Genomic DNA, 19,997 nt, shown 5'->3' on the forward strand with positions numbered 1-19,997 from the left:
AAGAAGTAAACACCAGTAACATGTATTTGGTGCCTATAAGAGACTTGTGTGCCTAAAAATAAGCACCAGCTTCTCTGCATATTAGTTTTCTGGAGGTTTCAGAGTTAAAAAGGGAAAAGATTCTCAACAAAACCACATTAAAGACAGTCATGGCTTCTTGTGTTTGATGAGTGCATGCTTCCTGACCACAGTACAGCAGATTTACCCTCAAACTGATGTCAACGTCAAGAAAAAAACAGAAGTTCTTTTGATCATGATTTGATCTATGCTAAACGTCCGAACTGGACTGAGATACAGATAATGCCAGCATATATAGCGATGAGCTCAGTGAAAATGAGTTGAGAAAAATTTTGACTAAAATATATTTGCATTTCAGTCAGTGCTGAAAAATATCTATGAAACAATTAAGATGATTAAAATATTCTATTTACCTCAATGGATGTATTTTGTATGCTTTTCACAGTATTGCACCATTAGCTCAGCATTATGTTTATGTCAAACCAGAGTTTTATTATGGAAGAGGACATGGACAGATCAATATGGCAGCAGTAGGAAAGAAAGTTAATAGAGCCAGTTAACATGGTTATGTGCTTCATGTGAGTAGCACTAGGTTTTAGATCAAGCTTTCATCTCTCACCTTTCCCCTTCCAGTGAGCTTGAGAGGCAAATCCAATATGGCCGCCATACTTTCGGTTAAATTCAGCCATGAGTGCTTTATAAGGGTTCCGGATCATAAGGATGCTAGCGTCAAAGGCATCAATCTCCTTCCTGCCACTCTCATGGGTCTTGATACATATGGTTCTACCGCTGCGCCAGTGATCTCTCTCCCCTTTGAATCCTGCACATTCAAAGAGTTCAACAAGAGAGGAAGACCATGAGCAAGCAAGAGAGAATACGATGGCTTAATGAAGAACTAAAAGTTAAAGTTAACCTTTGTTGTACAGTGAGCCGTCAAAGTAGTAGCTCCCTGTGTAGTAACCTGTGGCCAGTTCAATAAGGTGACGGGCCCAGGTATTCCCCGCTCCTGGGAAACTAGCAAGTGCCATTAGGTGCTTGGAACGAGTGGGTAAAAAGCGCCGGTCCATACAGCGATTATCTGTAGAGATAAAGAAGGACACACATCGGACCAAACATGAGATATCGAAGTGAAAAGAATCCTTACGCTCGTTTCACACCGCAAGCTTGAGCGGCACATGAGCAGCGTGTGAGCGTATCTACATCTTCGCTGCAGCTGCAGACACGCGCGAGTATTCACACTGGAAGCGTTTGTACAGTGTCACAGCAGCGGCTCCAAGCTATATATAAAGCGAGCATTTCTTTACAAAGACAGCTATAAATTTGTTTTTATAAGTTGGTCATTTATAAACTTGATAGTTTTGAAAGTTTGTTAACATGAAGAGGTGTACAACATTCGCATATAAATGTAAATAAATAAAAGCCTCGTGTCATCCATTGCTGCACACGAATGAGGTAAGCTTTGTGTTTTACATCATCTGCCGCGTGCACGTTTAGCAGCAAACTCAGCGAAAAAAAGAGCAAACTCGGGTTTGATTTGGGTAGTGCTAGAGCCTATATATCTGTCTGTGTAATAACTAAAAGAATGTTTATATATCATACAAACCTGATTCCAAAAAAGTCGGGACACTGTACAAATTGTGAATAAAAAAGGAATGCAATAATTTACAAATCTCATAAACTTATAAGAAGTCAAGATGGGCAGAGGATCACCAATTGCCCCAATGCTGCGGCAAAAAATAGTGGAGCAATATCAGAAAGGAGTTTGAAGTTATCATCATCTACAGTGCATAATATCATCCAAAGATTCAGAGAATTTGGAACAATCTCTGTGCGTAAGGGTCAAGGCCGGAAAACCATACTGGATGCCCGTGATATTCGGGCCTTTGGACAGCACTGCATCACATACAGGAATGCTACTGTAATGGAAATCTCAACATGGGCTCAGGGATACTTCCAGAAAACATTGTCGGTGAACACAATCCACCGTGCCATTCGCCGTTGCCGGCTAAAACTCTATAGGTCAAAAAAGAAGCCATATCTAAACATGATCTAGAAGCACAGGCGTTTTCTCTGGGCCAAGGCTCATTTAAAATAGACTGTGGCAAAGTGGAAAACTGTTCTGTTGTCAGACAAATCAAAATTTGAAGTTCTTTTTGGAAAACTGGGACGCCATGTCATCCGGACTAAAGAGGGTAAGGACAACCCAAGTTGTTATCAGCGCTCAGTTCAGAAGCCTGCATCTCTGATGGTATGGGGTTGCATGAGTGCGTGTTGCATGGGCAGCTTACACATCTGGAAAGGCACCATCAATGCTGAAAGGTATATCCAATAAGGTATATCTTCTTTCAGGGAAGACCTTGCATTTTCCAACATGACAATGCCAGACCACATATTGCATCAATTACAACATCATGGCTGCGTAGAAGAAGGATCCGGGTACTGAAATGGCCAGCCTGCAGTCCAGATCTTTCACCCATAGAAAACATTTGGTGCATCATAAAGAGGAAGATGTGACAAAGAAGACCAAAGACAGTTGAGCAACTAGAAGCCTGTATTAGACAAGAATGGGACAACATTCCTATTCTTAAACTTGAGCAACTTGTCTCCTCAGGCCCCAGACGTTTGCAGACTGTTATAAAAAGAAGAGGGGATGCTACACAGTGGTAAACATGGCCTTGTCCCAACTTTTTTGAGATGTGTTGATGCCATGAAATTTAAAATCAACTTATTTTTCCCTTAAAATGATACATTTTCTCAGTTTAAACATTTGATATGTCATCTATGTTGTATTCTGAATAAAATATTTAAATTCGAAACTTCCACATCATTGCATTCCTTTTTTATTCACAATTTGTAAAGTGTCCCAACTTTTTTGGAATCGGGTTTGTATTTTCTGGCTAGTTTACTTTAGTTTTTATAATACATCATACTTTAACCCAAACTAAATAATTAAAAACATGTTTAAATGGGTAAATCTTCTATAATATTTTTGATTCTTAATTTTCTTTTCTGACATAAATTCTTGTTAAAACACACAAGAAATGCTCATTCTGTGCATTTTCAACACTTTTTGTGTGAAATGATATTTATTTTGTCTATCAAAAGTGTGCTTTTACTTTAAGTGAGCGCCAGCAGCGCAGCAAAAACAGACTCGGCATCGAAACCCCCGCTTCACTGCTGCTCATGTCTCTATCAAATTTGAGCAGTTTGATAAACAGTGGGAAGGCTAATAATGCACACATCACATGTTTTCTTGCTTAGATTTCAAGTTTGGTTTGGACCAGTTCATGATGACCATTAAGAATTTGAACCACAGAGCTGATGACTATCAGACCGAGAATGAAATGAGATGAGTTTGTACTTTTATTGGGAAGCAGGGCCAGAGACAATGGGGTGAAAGGTGGGAATGATTCTAGGGGCCCACAATGATTGCAGTACAGTTCATTTAATGTAATTTAAGCCAAATTCCTCATTTAAAAATATTGTGCTTGTGTTGTTTAACATTATAAATAATTTTATATAATACTTAAAATTTAGTTTAATATTTCATATATTTTGTTTTAATTATAGAAAAGAAAAAATAAATAGTAATTTATAGTAAATATTTCAAGAAATTTCCTGTGGAAGTGAAAGGGGCCAGTCTATAAATGTCAAAATACACATGGTTTCAAAAGTATAGCTACAAAATGCAAATATTATGTGTGGTAACATAATTTTAGTGTGATAAAATAGCTTACTAACCTTATCTGTGTAAGTTATTATCTAATATTATAGTATACAGGTGCTGGTCATATAATTAGAATATCATCAAAAAGTTCATTTTTTTATTATAAATTATTTTTAAAAATGAAACTTTCATATATTCTAGATTCCCTACATGTAAAGTAAAACATTTCAAAAGTTTTTTTTTTTTAAATTTTGATGATTAGAGCGTACAGCTCATGAAAGTCCAAAATCCAGTATTTCAAAATATTAGAATATTTCCTAAGATCAATCAAAAAATGGATTTGCAAAACAGAAAAGTTCAAGTTATTTAAAGTATGTTCTTTTGTGCACTCAATACTTGATCGGCAGGACATACTACAGCAAATGACTTGCTCCTAGCACAAATTACTTCATCAGTGAAGTGTGGCATGGAAGTGATCAGCCTGTGGCACTGCTGAGGCACTATTGAGCCTTCAGATCATCTGTATATTGTTGGATCGACTGTTTCTCATCTTTCTCTTGAAAATATCCCATAGATTCAGGTCAGGCATATTGGCTGGCCAATAAAGCACAGTAATATCATGCTCAGCAAACCACTTGGAAGTGGTTTTTGCACTGTGTGCAGGTGCTAAAGTCCTGCTGGAAAAGGAAATCAGCATCTCCATAAAGCTTGTCAGCAGATGGAAACATAAAGTGCTCCAAAATCTCCTGGAAGATGGCTGCATTGACTTTGCACTTGATAAAACACAATGGACCAACACCAGCAGACGTCACGGCCCCCCCAAATCATTATTGACTTCAGAAACTTCACACTAGACTTCAAGCAGCTTGGATTCTGTGCCTCTCCAGTCTTCCTTCAGACTCTGGGACCATGATTTCAACATGAAATGCAAAATTTACTTTTATCTGAAAAGAGGACTTTTGACCACTGTTCACTGTCCAGTTCTTTTTCTCCTTAGCCCAGGTAAGATGCTTCTGACGTTGTCTCTGGTTCAGAAGTGGCTTGGTAGTCCTTTTCCTGAAGATGTCTGAGTGTGGTGACTCTTGATGCGCTGACTCCTGCTTCATTCTACTCATTGTGAAGCTCTCCCAAGTGTTTGAATTGGCTTTACTTGACAGTATTCTCAAGCTTGCGGTCATCCCTGTTGCTTGTGCACCTTTGCCTACCCAATTTCTTCCTTCCAGTCAACTTTGCATTTAATATGCTTTGATATACACTCTGTAAACAGCCACCCCATTCAGTAATGACCTTCTGTGACTTACTCTCTTTGTGGAGGGTGTCAATGATTGTCTCCTGGACCATTGCCAAGTCAGCAGTCTTCCCCATTAGTGTGGTTTCAAAGAACAAAAGATACCCGGAATTTATACTGTAGGGATGGTCATTTAATGAAACTCAAATGTAAATATTCTAATATTTTGAGATACTGGATTTTGGACTTTCATGAGCTGTACGCTCTAATCAACAAATTAAAAAAAAAAAAAAAACTTTTGAAATGTTTTACTTTACATGTAGGGAATCTAGAATATATGAAAGTTTCATTTTTTAAAATAATTTACAATAAAAAAATGAACTTTTTCACGATATTCTAATTATATGACCAGCACCTGTATAGTACTAATATAAAAGTATATTTGGTCTATACTTGTACTCAATCTTTTGATCGAGATATACTTAAAAGTATAATTAAGTGTTAAAAGTATACTTGACTTGTAGTTTTGTTTAATCTTTTGATTGAGTAGGCTAAATATACTTCTTTTTTTTTTAACAGTTTTACATACAGTCTTACAAACTTACATTGTTTGAATATATTGATTTATAAGGAAAACAGATATGTTTCTAATTCTGAGTACCTAATGTTACTGAAAGAAATTGTGAACTTTGGGGGTGTTGGACGTGATCTACTCCATCTGTGTTTCAATCATCATTCTGAATCTGATCCAGACATAGTCTTTGACAAAAAAATACATTTTCCCAAATTTTTGTTTGAAATGTTGCCTTTCTTCATGAAACTTACCCACATTCAAGTGTTGATTAAAAAAAGGATGCATGAAGCTATAATAAAATGTTAAAGTACAGTTAAAGGTATATTTCAAGTATAAAAATTAACAGCTTGCAGTATAAAACTACTAAACTAGTAGTTTACTTAGAGTACACTTCAAAGTGTACTTTCATAAACTAAAAATGTACTACTAGTATTAAAATAGTAAACTACTAATATAAGTTCACTTGTAGTACAGATGCAGTACAAATAAGAAACTTAGTTGTGAACTAGTTGTGCACTTAAAGTTTACTACTGTTACACTTGTAGTACACTTAAACATATACTTCAATTGGGCTAATAAATCCCAAGCAGCACAGAAATGGTACACTTACAAGTTTACTACTAGTACACATTGGTATTAGCATAATTACTACATAAAGTATACTTAAAAATATACTTGAACATTACATAAGTATACTTCAAAAAATTAACTTCAAGTACTTATTTTTCATAAGGGATTACAAGGACAGTATTTATTGTCACTGCGCCTTTGTGGTTACACAGATCAAGTTTTTCAACATTATGCTGCCCTCCCTCATAGTCAACAGAGCGTGTGTGTGAGTGTGTGTGGTTTTTTTTTTTTTTTTTGGTCAAATGCATGTTTATGTGTTTCAGAAGAAGGCTCTGCTCGCACAGCAGAACAGTTGCGTTATTTAAGTGTTGCAAGTGTGCATTTATTGAAATTATATCATGCAAATATATATGTGCATGAATATATATCATATATATCATGCATTCAGATATATCTACAATCGATTTAGTGTCAAATTTACATTTGGTAGAATGATCACCTTTGACCACTCTTGAAACCAAAACAAGGAGTCCGTTTTTTGCTAACTTTGACAGCGAACTTGGAGCAAGTGAAGAGGAAGTGTGAATTTTGCAAACATGAGGGTGGACATCTTTAGAAGTGATAAGCAGCCACAAAAGTTCATTTAGAGCTCATCACATATTTGAAACAACATGAAGAGAGAATGTGTTTAAGCAGTACAGACGGAGCTATCGTTGTGCTTCTGTGACCTGATGTGTTTGTTCTAGTCCCAAACATGCAAACCCATATGGCAATAAAATCTGTGTGTGCTGCAGCTGCTGCCTGTGAGTTGGCCTGAGCACACTGTTTTAAACCAAACAAGGTCATGTTACCTTGCACTTGGGTCTGGTACACTACAAAGAAGTCATTGTTTCCACAGCTCTCAAAGTCTTCCCCTACGCATCGCTGGAGACACAGTTCCTCATCCTCATGCTCATGCAGAGTGAAGAGAGGAGTGGGAAACCCACAGTGACATTTTTCACCAGCCAAGGCGGCCAGAGAGAATTCCTATGCCAGACAAAGGAAGAGATCATATAATACAGACTCGTATAAACACAGCAGTATGAGAGACACCAGATTCACGTCATGCATACATACTTACTTTCTCTGTGCACATGTCAACACACTTGTCCACAGACATGTTCTGAATAACAGCACTAGCAGGAAGCGCCAGCGTCACGTTGTCTGGCCTCTTGAAACAACCTTTGAAGATGGCACTCCCATCTTAAGAGCAAAATAAACAAGTACATGATTTTTTAAATGTAAAAACAACAACATTTTAGTATTTTCTCAAGGTAATATTTGTGTCGCTTGCTCGATAAAATCTCACCCGTATGATGCTAGAGTGTTCTGGGTGGTTTCTAGAGCGATGCTATGTGGTTGCTGATGAGGTTTTGAAACAACTTTAAACAGAGTCTAATTCAAAGCACGAATGAGCAAGCTCAAAAGTATTTTGTAAATATTTTTGATTGATTCAAAAAGAATCAAAAGAGTTCAAAAGAGTAATTAGTTCACAAATTGGACATCATGATTTGCATTGTGTTCAATCGACACACAAACGTATACATTTTCCCAAACGATCACCAATGATGACTAACTTTAATGAATGGAGTGTCTATTTAGACTAAGTGCAAATAGCCTATCTTGTTGGCAAAGGTTATTTACACTAACTTTGCCCACCTTTGCCTCGTTGACCCAATCAAAATTAAAAAAGAAACCAAAACGACAGTGGCATGGAGAGTAAAGGCCCTGATAAACTTCAAGCGAAATCGCAGAATGAACTGGTGTGATGTAATTTAAAACAAAATCAGGCCAAAATGAAGTTTGTTTTGTGTTTGTTTTGGGAGTTCGAAACAGCTGCAGAGCAAGTATGGAACGTGCTACTGCCAATACATACACAGCACACTGCTGTAAGAAAATAAGACATGCTGCTGCTGTACAATATAGCATACATTAATTACCTGTAGCAGATCTATACAGGTGGAGCTGGGGAAGGTGGAGGGTTTATGAAAGAGCGCTGCAAATGCTACAGCAAATGCTGACAAAGTTTTTGAAGGTTGCAGTCAGTGAGCTCAGTGGCTACTGATACAGCAGGAACCGATTAGCTGTGCCCTATAGAGAATGATGTGATTGCAGGCAGATTGAGTCAAAGACCTATCAGACTGCACCATCAAGAGTTTCATGACAGAACTTTGTATTTTTAATTCTAATTGAAAGAGACACTGACACTGTTTTTCATGTTTAATACTGTAAAGCTGCTTGCTTTCAAACAATCCAAGTGGTATAAATAATCGTGATGTGCCAAATTGATTTGATCAGCAATATGGTTATGGTTAGAGGTGGGATTTATAAGCAAGGTCCCAATAATGCATCATCCATTTAAGATTTTAAATAATGTAAGAAATACATTGAATATGTTGTTTTTATTGCATATGACTTTATAATGTACTTCAATACATTGAGGAACAAATACTTTCTGCCATTATAAATAGTATAAATAGCATCTAACACTATTTATACTTAGTAGAAATAGTTTTTGCCTTGATTTGGCAAAAACAAATTTGATTTGGCCCCAAGGACTTCTTAACTTATTAAATCAAAGTTGTTCCTGCTCAGCTATTGTATTCATGCTTTTTACTTAAACTCTCCCATGCACGCACATCCTGTCACATGGGGAAAGTGCTTAATCAGGACACACGGGATGTAATGTCACAAGTTTCTGCCAGCGCTATTTTTTGATCAAATATGACGCATAAGGAAAAGGGTGAGGATTATGCCTTATTATAAAAATGAATACTAGGTGAATTTAAAATAAATATGTTTTAAAACATTTACAAATAAGCATCAGAGAGATAGAATCTTAACTAAACCATGGAAGGAAATCATTTAAGATAATCACTCCCCCAAGAAATCAATGGTGGGGAGTCATTGTCCCTGTGCTACACTTTCTCTACCCTTCCAGGAACAGTAAGGTTTTATTTGCTAACATCAGATCAATATTTTTTAATTGAACCATTGTCATTATTAGTTATTACAAATATAATTGTTCATTGTTTGTTCATATAATTCATAGTGCAATAACCAATGTTAACAACTTGATTTTAAAAATGCATTAGTAAGTTTTGAAATTAACATTAAGATTAATGAATACTTTAGAAGTGTCGTTCATTGTTACTACATGTCAACTAATGTAGTAAATTAATGTTAACAAATAAAACCTTATTGTAAATTTTAGTCAAATTTCCTTTAAGAAATCAGTTGGTCTTATCGATAAAAGCAGTTATGTGTGCATTTCCGCTTTCCTAAGAGTGACCTCAAAGTGTTGAGTCATATCTGTGTGCCTGTCCAAATGTGTGAGTGTAAGTTTGCTGATGCACGTGTAAGTGTATCTGTGTCAGGGAGCTCACATCGGCGGGCCGACTCCTGGCTCAGCTCTAATCTGTATATGGACAGTCGATTAGGTCCTCCACAGAGGTTACTCTTCTCCCCTTTACACTCCATATTACATTCACTCTCTGAAACGTTGGGTGCCTGGATCTTATGGCCACAGTAGCACTCAGCTCCAAACTCCAGACCCGCGTAGAGATAACCCCTAATAACAGGATAAAGAAAAAAAACATCTTTATTATGCATTCAGTTCACTTCAGCCTCAGGACATTGGACTACCAGGTAATGATCCGACATGCTGAGTTGTGATGCTTGTGAAGCAATGTAATATCAAGTTCTGCTCGTGATCCCGTTTCCAGCACTGATTCTTATTTAAAATTGTGCAAAAAAATATGCAAAAAATGTTTTAAAAAATGCACGAATAGAAAATAGTTAATAGAAAATGTACAATAGGTTTTTCTGGGAGTGTACAACATAGAACACATACAGTTGCAAGAAAAAGTATGTGAACCACTTGCAGAATCTGTGAAAATGTGAATAATTTTAACAAAATAAGAGAGATATTACAAAATGTTATTTTTTATTTCGTACTGTCCTGAGTAAGATATTTTACATAAAAATGTTTATATATAGTCGACAAGAAAAAAATAAATAGCTGAATTGATTAAAATGGCCCTGTTCAAAAGTTTGTGAACCATTGATTTTTAATACTGTGTGTGGTTACCTGGATGACCCACGACTGTTTTTTGTTTTGTTTTGTGATGGTTGTTTTTGAGTTCCTTGTTTGTCCTGAGCAGTTAAACTGAGCTCTGTTCTTCAGAAAAATCCTCCAGGTCCTGCAGATTCTTCAGTTTTCCAGCAATCGATCTCAAAATCATACTGTCACTGCTGGAAAGGGTTCAAATATGCAAAAAATGCTGGAAAACTGAAGAATCTGCAGGACCTGGAGAATTTTTCTGAAGAATATTGGGCAGTTTAACTGCTCAGAACAAACAAGTGACTCATAAACAACCATCACAAAAAAAAAAAATAGTCGTAGATCATCCAGGTAACCACACATAGTATTAAAGGGTTAGTTCACCCAAAAATGAATGTAATTTATTACTCACCCTCATGTTGTTCTACACCCGTAAGGCCTTCATTCATCTTCGGAACACAAATTAAGATATTTTTGATTAAATCTGATGGCTCAGTGAGGCCATTCAAAGCAATGACATTTCCTCTCTCAAGATCCATAAAGGCACTAAAAACATCGGCCCATCACTATATTGTTGAAAAGTCATTATTTTGTTTTTTTGGCACACAAAAATATTCTCGTCACTTTATAATATTAAGGTAGAACTACTGAACTCACATGAACTGTTTTAAATATGTTTTTAGTACCTTTATGGATCTTGAAAGAGGAAATGTTATTGCTGTGAATGCAGGCCTCACTGAGTCATCGGATTTAATCAAAAATATCTTAATTTGTGTTCTGAAGATTAACGAAGGTCTTACGGGTGTGGAACAACATGAGGGTGAGAAATAAATGACATTATTTTCATTTTTGGGTGAACTAACCCTTTAAGAACCAGTGGTTCACAAACTTTTGAAAGGGGCCATTTTAATAAATTTAGCTATTTTTTTTTTCTTGTCGACTATATATAAACATCTTTTATGTAAAATAGCTTACTCAGCACAGTACTAAATAAAAAATAACATAAGAGGCAAATAAAATTGCACATTCAAGTTAACTGTCATCAATATCAACATCAAAAGCAACTTACTGTACAGACATGTGATTAAAGTCACGATGAAATTGAAGTCGCAACAGATCTTTTCTTCTGTATTGTGACGTACATCCAATTGAAATGGATTATCATAAAAAGAAAAAAAAAAATTTAGGGCGGGGACTTTATGATGTGGCCATTGCACTCAAAAGTGGAGGCAGATGAACGTGAGCATGAGTGCACGAAATGACTGAGAAGTCCTGCATATGTCACCAGAGAAAAGTCTGTTGTTTTCACCGGAAGATCCAGTTATGATATTGTGACTAAATATTACAAGTTCAAAAAAATAAATAAAATGAAACTTATGCTCAGATGAATTGTTAACAATAAGATCTATAACAAGCATTTAGAAAATGGATAGGGTGAATATTAATTTCATGCTGTCTGCAAGATTGCAAGATTTTTTAAAATAAATACTTATTGCAAGGACGCATTGACTTGAATGAAAAGGCAATATTTTATAATGTTACAAAAGATTTCTATTTCAAATAAATGCTGTTCTTTTGAATTTTCTAATCATCAAAGAATCCTGAAAAAAATGTAACATGGTTTCCGCAAAATAATTGAGCAGCAACACTGTTTTCAACTGTGATAATAATAAGAAATGTTTCTTGAGCACCAAATTGGCATATTAGAATGATTTTTGAAGGATCATGTGACACTGAAGACTGGAGTAATGGATGCTGAAAATATCCATTGCCATGCCATCAGAGGAATAAATTACATTTTTATATATTTATATATTATACATTTGTATTTTTTATATAAATTATTTAATATTTTATATATATATATATATATATATATTATAAATGAATAAACACTTAAAACACAGAGAGAAATGAAATTATTCTGAAATGAACAATCTGAATTGTTGCTATATTCACTGCTTCATGATTCAATAAGGCATGCTTCATGAACTATCACATTTTGTGCCTTTAAGCAGGTCACTTAATAACAGACTTTTCAAGGGGGAGTGTAATACGTGCACCACAATTTCCTTTGTACTGAGGCATTCAATTGTAAACATGGGTGTGTATGTTGAGGCAGCAGTTACAATCAGCAGAAAGAATGTGGTTATCGTTCTGACACTTGGACCAACTCTAAGCAATGTCCGTTTTTCATTAGAAATTGGTTTTGATAAAGCTGATGTAGAAAGTATAGCCTAATTTCAAAGCACTCTTGGAAAAACAGTTTTTGCCAGGCTGTTGGCAAGCAAAATGGTGTATAGTGGTTCTAGACCTGACTAATGCATCAGATGTACAAGGTTGAAAGATAAGTTAGCTGAACAGAGGCATTGATTGTGAATATGACTTATGTCTTATAAATACAAAGGAGATGCATGTTTTCCCCTGCAAATCTGACAGAGTGACAGACTCTCGTCAATGATTTGTGTGTAGTATTTTTCTAACATTTATGGGCAATTGGCTTCATCTCTCCTTACTCTCTTACTTCACATAAGTGAAATCTGACTTCTGCTGCAACTCTGGTTCTTTCTATAAAAAAAGCAAAATGACAGTGGGGGTGGGAAAGTAATGTAAACAGTGTATGGCTGAATACTGTTTAACCCCAGCTGCAGCAGCAAGCCTTAACATGCCCCTTTAGAGGCTCTGTAAAATGTGTTATTCATTTTCTGTGTCTTTACAATGTATTTGGCTTTAGGCCCATAGAGAGTTAATGTGCTCTCCACCCCTTATCATCTTCCTCTACGCAGCTGTTTTCAGACTTTTAAAAAAATGTGAGAACTGCCACAAGCTGAACCCCAGTTTAAAAGCTTTAAAGGATCAGTCCATGATACATAGCCAGTCCTTTTAAACGATGCATGATGTCAGTTTAATAGGCCCTATTTTGTTCAGAGGGGGTGTGAAAATAAAGGATTGTTTTTCTTCAGTATCTGGCCCATGCTAAAACAAGGAAGCATTGAGCACTGAAAACAGACTGATGTCCTGTTTAAAGTATGTTGACTCTCACTCCTTTTCTTTTGAAGCAGTCCTGGTGCCAAAATCCCTTAGACTTTTTCTCTCTTTCTCTGTTTTTGTGGCTTTTCCAAAGTGATTCAGTATATTGGTGTTAATGAATATGCAGTGTTAAGAAACATTGGAAAGCAGGCAGGGTAGAGGAACTACGGAAAGAGGAAGGAAGCAAGAGTGCTAACAGGATGTAAAATAAAAAGCAACATTAACAGTTCAACGAAAAATGAAAATTCATTTAATTTAATCATCATTAAATTGATGATTACTGAACAGTTCTGGGGCACCATTGACTTCCATAGTATTTTTTTCCCTACTATGGAAGTCAATGGTGCCCCAAAGTGGCCTGGTTACAAACTTTCTTCAAAATATCTTCCTTTGTGTTCAGCAGAACAAAGAAATTTATACAGATTTGTAACAACTTGAGGGTGAGTAAATGATGACAGAATTTTCATGTTTATGATGTTTATGAACTCATAATGTGTATGTATGTGTATTTATACATGATAACATGAGCATTTGTTTGGGTTTTGTTTGGGTATGTAAGAGAAGTTTTACCAACATTGTGGGAAGGAAATGTTATTAAAGAATGGTAAAGCTTGAAATTAGCTGCATTATGGGGGACAGATATCTGCTAATGGCCATCAAGAAAACTGCTTAATAAACATACTAAATAATGTCTTACTGAAAGGTTTCTCTCATTTATTTTGAGGTTAGTGTACTGAAAATCTGAGAATATAAACAATAGAAGTCCAAAATTTGTCATTGAGATGCAAATGTGTGTGCGTATTCTTGTATATGGAGATAAAAAGTTTCAGTCAACATACCTCTCAGCACAGTTGTCCTGGCAACGGAACACAGTCATTTTTTTGTAGTCAAAAAAGGACACACCTCTAAGAGCCCGTTTCTGTGTGTCATCAACATAGCAGCCAATGTACTTTGCTAAAAAGAGAAAGATATTGAAAAAAATCACTGTTAATTCCAGTACGACGAATTAGAAAAATAAATTAGTGCTGATTTGAATCCTCTTGATGAGTAAATCCTGTTGATTCATGAAATGAATTCAAGAAAAATTCAAGGTTGCAAAGCACGTTTCGTAATAACTAATGTTGAAACCTAACACCATCTAGTGGCCAAACAGTGAAATCACAGCCACATCTGCATGACTGCTCTGGATTAGGGAATTTCTAGTATTAATTTGTATTAATTCATATATTTAAAAAAAAAAATAAAAAAAAATGCATCAGATTAATTAAGGCATGTTTAAATTACATCATTTTTGTAAATGAGAATAATATTGGATAAGTTCCTTAATATAAACTTAAATATTATATATATATATATATATATATAAAATATTAAACATAGTGATTAAATATTATTATTCACACTAGTTAATACACGTATAATATTTAAGACTGTAATAATTAAATAGCAATAATTTGTATGTATTTTACTGCAACTAAATATTGCTTGTTTTTAAAAACTAAGGGACCAGTCAAAATGGGATAACATTCTTAACATTCCTTTATAAAGAGCTTAATTTGATTAGAAGATCCAATTATGGATCCTCTGAAGATCAAATGAAAAAATAAATTTTAACAAGTGCTAACAGTCTGGCTTCACATATTGTGATTAGCTACTATAGAGAATGCCATTCCAAATATTAACAGCTTGTGACACAAAACATTAAAAAACATCTACAGTTTGGATATGACCACATTGTTCTGGACATTTTGTTCTGAAAACATTTACAGTCCGATGCACTGATGCATCATCTGCTCCATCAATCTCATCATTTGTGACACACACACACACACACACACACACACACACACACACATACATACAAATGACCCAAAATGCCCTGCTGCATGACATCCGTTCTTTCTCTGTAATCTCATCTCTACCCATTAGGATTGAATGTATTTTCTAATAGCGGAGATGAGCTGGCGAAGAGGGGTTCTGTCATATACACATACTAACCAGTACAACATTAAAGTAATTGCAATTGTCTAAAATGCAGCGAGCAGGATGGCGGTCTGTGAGTTAATCGTATTGGCAGGCACAGAGGGCAAGCTCGGTAATCTGCTTTATCTACAAGTCAAGCTCCATTCACTCAACATTGTATTGCCATTCTGTGGAGCAGCTAAGTGCATAGATGAAACTCTCACTAGCAGCACAACTACAGAGTTAATGATGCTCTGCTGTTCTCACATGATGAGCTCTCTGCATGAACCGTTTGCTCTGGATATAAGAAAAATAATGAAGAGGGGAACAGGGATGAGTTATAATAGTTTCACATAATACATCTGAATAAATCTCAGAATCATGGCCTATAAAATTAAAACTGTTTTATGTTTTTACGCTTCTTTAAACTTGTACTTGCTTCTATATTTTATTTTCTTCACCATTTAATGTAAAAAGGACATGCCTTTTCTTTGCTTTTGCGTCTCTGGTATTTGTCTATTATAATAATATTTCATTTATTAGACATTATTATTGTATACATTTAACTTTTTATTTGTAAAGCTTTGAGCTACAAATAAAAGTGTTCTATGATTTAGATTATTATTATTAATAATAATAATAATACAGATACATTGTATAGGGAAGACTAGAGCTAGCTGTCACAAAATATTTACTGGATTAAAAGCATGACAGCTAGCTTCAGTCTCCCCCATATAACTATTATGAAAGCTTCTTTTAGTCACGAACAGTGTAAATAAAAGTGTCCTGAAGGAGGCAGACTTGAGACAGGGACAACATGGAAGAATAAAAAGAAACATGACATCAAAATTGACCCCCTCTGCTTAATAACACGTCCCTGGTCTTGATGATTCAACAGTGTATGTGATTAAAAAATATATATAATGACTATATTACATAAATATAAAATATAAATATATTATATTATAAAGCATAATCACTTCCTCTGAAATTTTTAAATCACTAGTTCCTTTAAATCAAGTTCTGTTTCACCCAAAAATACATTTGATTAAGAAAGTAAAGTGGGTTGTAAAAGTTAACTTCCACATGTCTTACATGTTAAACACTATTGGGTAAAAAATCTCACGCTTCCTTTTTCTTTCTTTTTCTCTCATTGTGGAAAAGTGTCTCTGTGAGACTCTGAAGAGGAAATCAATTGTTGATTTACTTTTTACAATGATGTAAGTGTTTTTATGTAGTTCAGACCGCAAGGCTGATGTACTAACTGAGCTAATATAAGACAGTGAGAGTCGTGTATTTCCACCTCTGTTTCGTACTGTCACCCCATCTGGTGCTGTTGATATCAAAGATATCGTAGACTACAGTGAAGGATGTTGGGGGGCTGAACTTCTGTTTCTGTCCTTGACATCCTTTGAGATTAAATGTGTGCCTTTACAACCACGAAGATACAATCTCCACAATTATAATACAGTGGCTTCCTTTTTATAAGAGGTTGATTGCTAAAGTCATGCCACAAATGACTGTCAAAAGTGAAACATGCAGTGTTTTACTAGAGGCCTTGAGTGTTACACTTGAGAACCATCTGCTCAAACCTCACTATAGATAAAGGTAATGACCCGAGACTTACACAATCCACTAATTGGCTTTCTTTTGCCTTTTTGTGGGTTTCTGTTTGAATAATAGTGAGTTACCACAGGGGGCTGTAGTGAGGCTTTTCTGGATGTAGTCCATCTTTTACAGAGAAGTATGGTTCAATTTTGAAGGGGCTCACATTGGCAATTCAATCAAGCTGTTTCTTGTATTGTAATGTTCACTATGATATAAGTAACTTGCAAAGGGCATCCTGTAAACTAAACCAATTATGAAGTCTTTCAGATTTTACTTTGGACTCAAGGAGGAAATGCAAAGTCTGTGCACACCATAAACTGTAACTATAACCATAAAATTTTACCTTTCAAGATAATAGCCGTTTCCATGCAACAACAATAAGGACACAAATGCACAATATTGTTGGAATCATTTTCAAAGTAATTTTTCCAGCTGATGAACAATAAACACATAGACAGCCAATCAAAATCCTCCCTACTTTAAAACACACGGAGCAATTATGATCACAGAACATAACCCAACATTTAAAATAAATGGATTAATTGTGCACTGATTAAGATTTTTTTTTTTTTTTTAAAGAAATTAATACTTATATTCAGCAAGGATACATTAAGTTGTTTCTAATAATTGCTGTTCTTTTGAACTTTCTATTCATCAAAGAATACTGAAATAAATGTATCATGACTTCCAAAAAAATATTAAGCACTGAGTCCAGCAGCAAATCAGCATATTAGAATGTTTTCTGAAGATCATGTGACACTGAAGACTGGATTAATGATGCTGATAAATCAGCTTTGCCATTGCAGGAATAAATTACATTTTAAAATATACTAACATAGAAAACAATTAATTATTTATTTATTGTAATAATATTTCCCAATACTTCTGTTTTTACTGTATTTGTATTGCATTTTAATGCAGCCTTAGTAAGGCTTCTTTCAAAAACATAAAAAAAATGTTACCAACCCCAAACTCTTGAACAGTAGTGTAGTTGTCGTACTAGAAATTGTTATAATTCACATAATGTTCATGTGAACGGACCTTTAGGGATGATAATATCGAATATTGATTCAAAAGTGATATTTGGTGTCTGTTGGTCAGCTGTTTGACAAGCAGTCAAAAAAAAAAAAAAATATATATATATATATATATATATATATATTTATTTATATAAAAAATAAATATACACTGAACAAAATTATAAATGCAACACTTTTGCTTTTGCCCCCATTTTTCATGAGCTGATGTACACAAAAGGCCTATTTCTCTCAAATATTGTTCACAAATCTGTCTAAATCTGTGTTAGTGAGCACTTCTCCTTTGCCGAGATAATCCATCCACCTCACAGGTGTGGCATATCAAGATGCTGATTAGACAGCATGATTATTGTACAGGTGTGCCTTAGGTTGGCCACAATAAAAGGCCACTCTAAAATATGCAGTTTTATCACACAGCACAATGCCACAGATGTCGCAAGTTTTGAGGGAGCGTGCAATTGGCATGCTGACTGCAGGAATGTCCACCAGAGCTGTTGCCCGTGAGTAGAATGTTCATTTCTACCATAAGCCGTCTCCAAAGGTGTTTCAGAGAATTTGGCAGTACATCCAACCGGCCTCACAACCGCAAACCACGTGTAACCACACCAGCCCAGGACCTCCACATCCAGCATCTTCACCTCCAAGATCGTTTGAGACCAGCCACCTGGACAGCTGCTGCAACAATCGGTTCTCACATTCGATGGTGTATGGCACTTTGGAGAGGTGTTCTCTTCACGGATGAATCCCTGTTTTCACTGTACAGGGCAGATGGCAGACAGCGTGTATGGCGTTGTGTGGGTGAGCGGATTGCTGATGTCAAAGTTGTGGATCGAGTGGCCCATGGTGGCGGTGGGGTTATGGTATGGGCAAGCGTATGTTATGGACAACGAACACAGGTGCATTTTATTGATGATGCATTTTGAATGCACTGAGATACTGTGACGAGATCCTGAGGCCCATTGTTGTGCCATTCATCCATGACCATCAGCACGATAATGCACGGCCCCATGTTGTAAGGATCTGTACACAATTCCTGAAAGCTGAAAACATCCCATTTCTTGTATGGCCAGCATACTCACCAGACATGTCACCCATTGAGCATGTTTGGGATGCTCTGGATCGGCGTATACAACAGCGTGTTCCGGTTCCTGCCAATATCCAGCAACTTCACGCAGCCATCGAAGAGGAGTGGACCAACATTCCACAGGCCACAATCAACAACCTGATCAACTCTATGCAAAGGAGATGTGTTGAACTGCGTGAGGCAAATGGTGGTCACACCAGATACTGACTGGTTTTCGGACCCCCCCGGACCCCCCCAATACAGTAAAACTGCACATTTTAGAGTGGCCTTTTATTGTGGCCAGTCTAAGGCACACCTGTGCAATAATCATGCTGTCTAATCAGCATCTTGATATGCCACACCTGTGAGGTGGATGGATTATCTCGGCAAAGGAGAAGTGCTCACTAACACAGATTTAGACAGATTTGTGAACAATATTTAATAGAAATAGGCCTTTTGTGTACACAGAGAAAGTCTTAGATCTTTGAGTTCAGCTCATGAAAAATGGGGGCAAAAACAAAAGTGTTGCGTTTATTTTTGTTCAGTGTATATAGAGAGAGAGCGATGTATAAATACCTGGCATGTTTCAGCTTTTTACATCTAAGTAAGACCTTCAGCAAACACCCTCAAACACACTTTGAGATTATCAGAACAAACAGTGCTTTAATAAATAAATCTAAATGGCACAGGAAAACTCAGGGGATGGGTATCACAACCAACCACGTAACAAAGAATACAGAAAAAAACAACTAAGGAAAACTCAGCATAAATAGACAGGTGTTGATTAACGTAACTTAGGAATATGTGCGAACTCAATGAATTACCATGGAAACAAACTAGGCAACTAAGCAAAACAGGAACAGAACACGGAGAAAACAAAACCAAAACAGAACTACACGTCACAACTGTTAGCAATACGATTTTTAGGAGAGATCAAGCATCTGTAATAGGCTATGAACTAACAACAGCTCTCAAATGTGCTAGCGTTAGAAAAAATATACACACATTCATTATTTACTTCAACAGTCACTAAAAGGGCACCTCAGTCCTCCAGCTTAACATTAAGACACAAGCGGTTTGCCATACTCCACTGAGCTTCAACTATGGCCTTCATACCATGACTGTCGTTGACAACTGA

General features: G+C 36.0%; 1 protein-coding gene across 2 annotated transcripts in view; it reads right to left on the reverse strand.

Annotated features, from left to right (window-relative positions):
- wscd2 (WSC domain containing 2) overlaps positions 1–19,997 on the reverse strand; it is a 54,712-nt gene that overhangs the window by 4,034 nt on the left and 30,681 nt on the right. For both annotated transcript variants that reach the window (XM_051893480.1, XM_051893481.1), the window contains exons 4-9: positions 14,029–14,143; positions 9,483–9,667; positions 7,178–7,299; positions 6,909–7,083; positions 932–1,096; positions 638–838 (exon numbers count right to left, since the gene is read on the reverse strand). In XM_051893480.1, the coding sequence (XP_051749440.1) occupies positions 638–838; positions 932–1,096; positions 6,909–7,083; positions 7,178–7,299; positions 9,483–9,667; positions 14,029–14,143 (963 nt within the window). The remainder of the gene's footprint in view (positions 1–637; positions 839–931; positions 1,097–6,908; positions 7,084–7,177; positions 7,300–9,482; positions 9,668–14,028; positions 14,144–19,997) is intronic.

The sequence above is a fragment of the Ctenopharyngodon idella genome, chromosome 5 (genome assembly GCF_019924925.1).
Source record: "Ctenopharyngodon idella isolate HZGC_01 chromosome 5, HZGC01, whole genome shotgun sequence".
In the NCBI taxonomy this organism is placed as follows: Eukaryota; Metazoa; Chordata; class Actinopteri; order Cypriniformes; family Xenocyprididae; genus Ctenopharyngodon; species Ctenopharyngodon idella.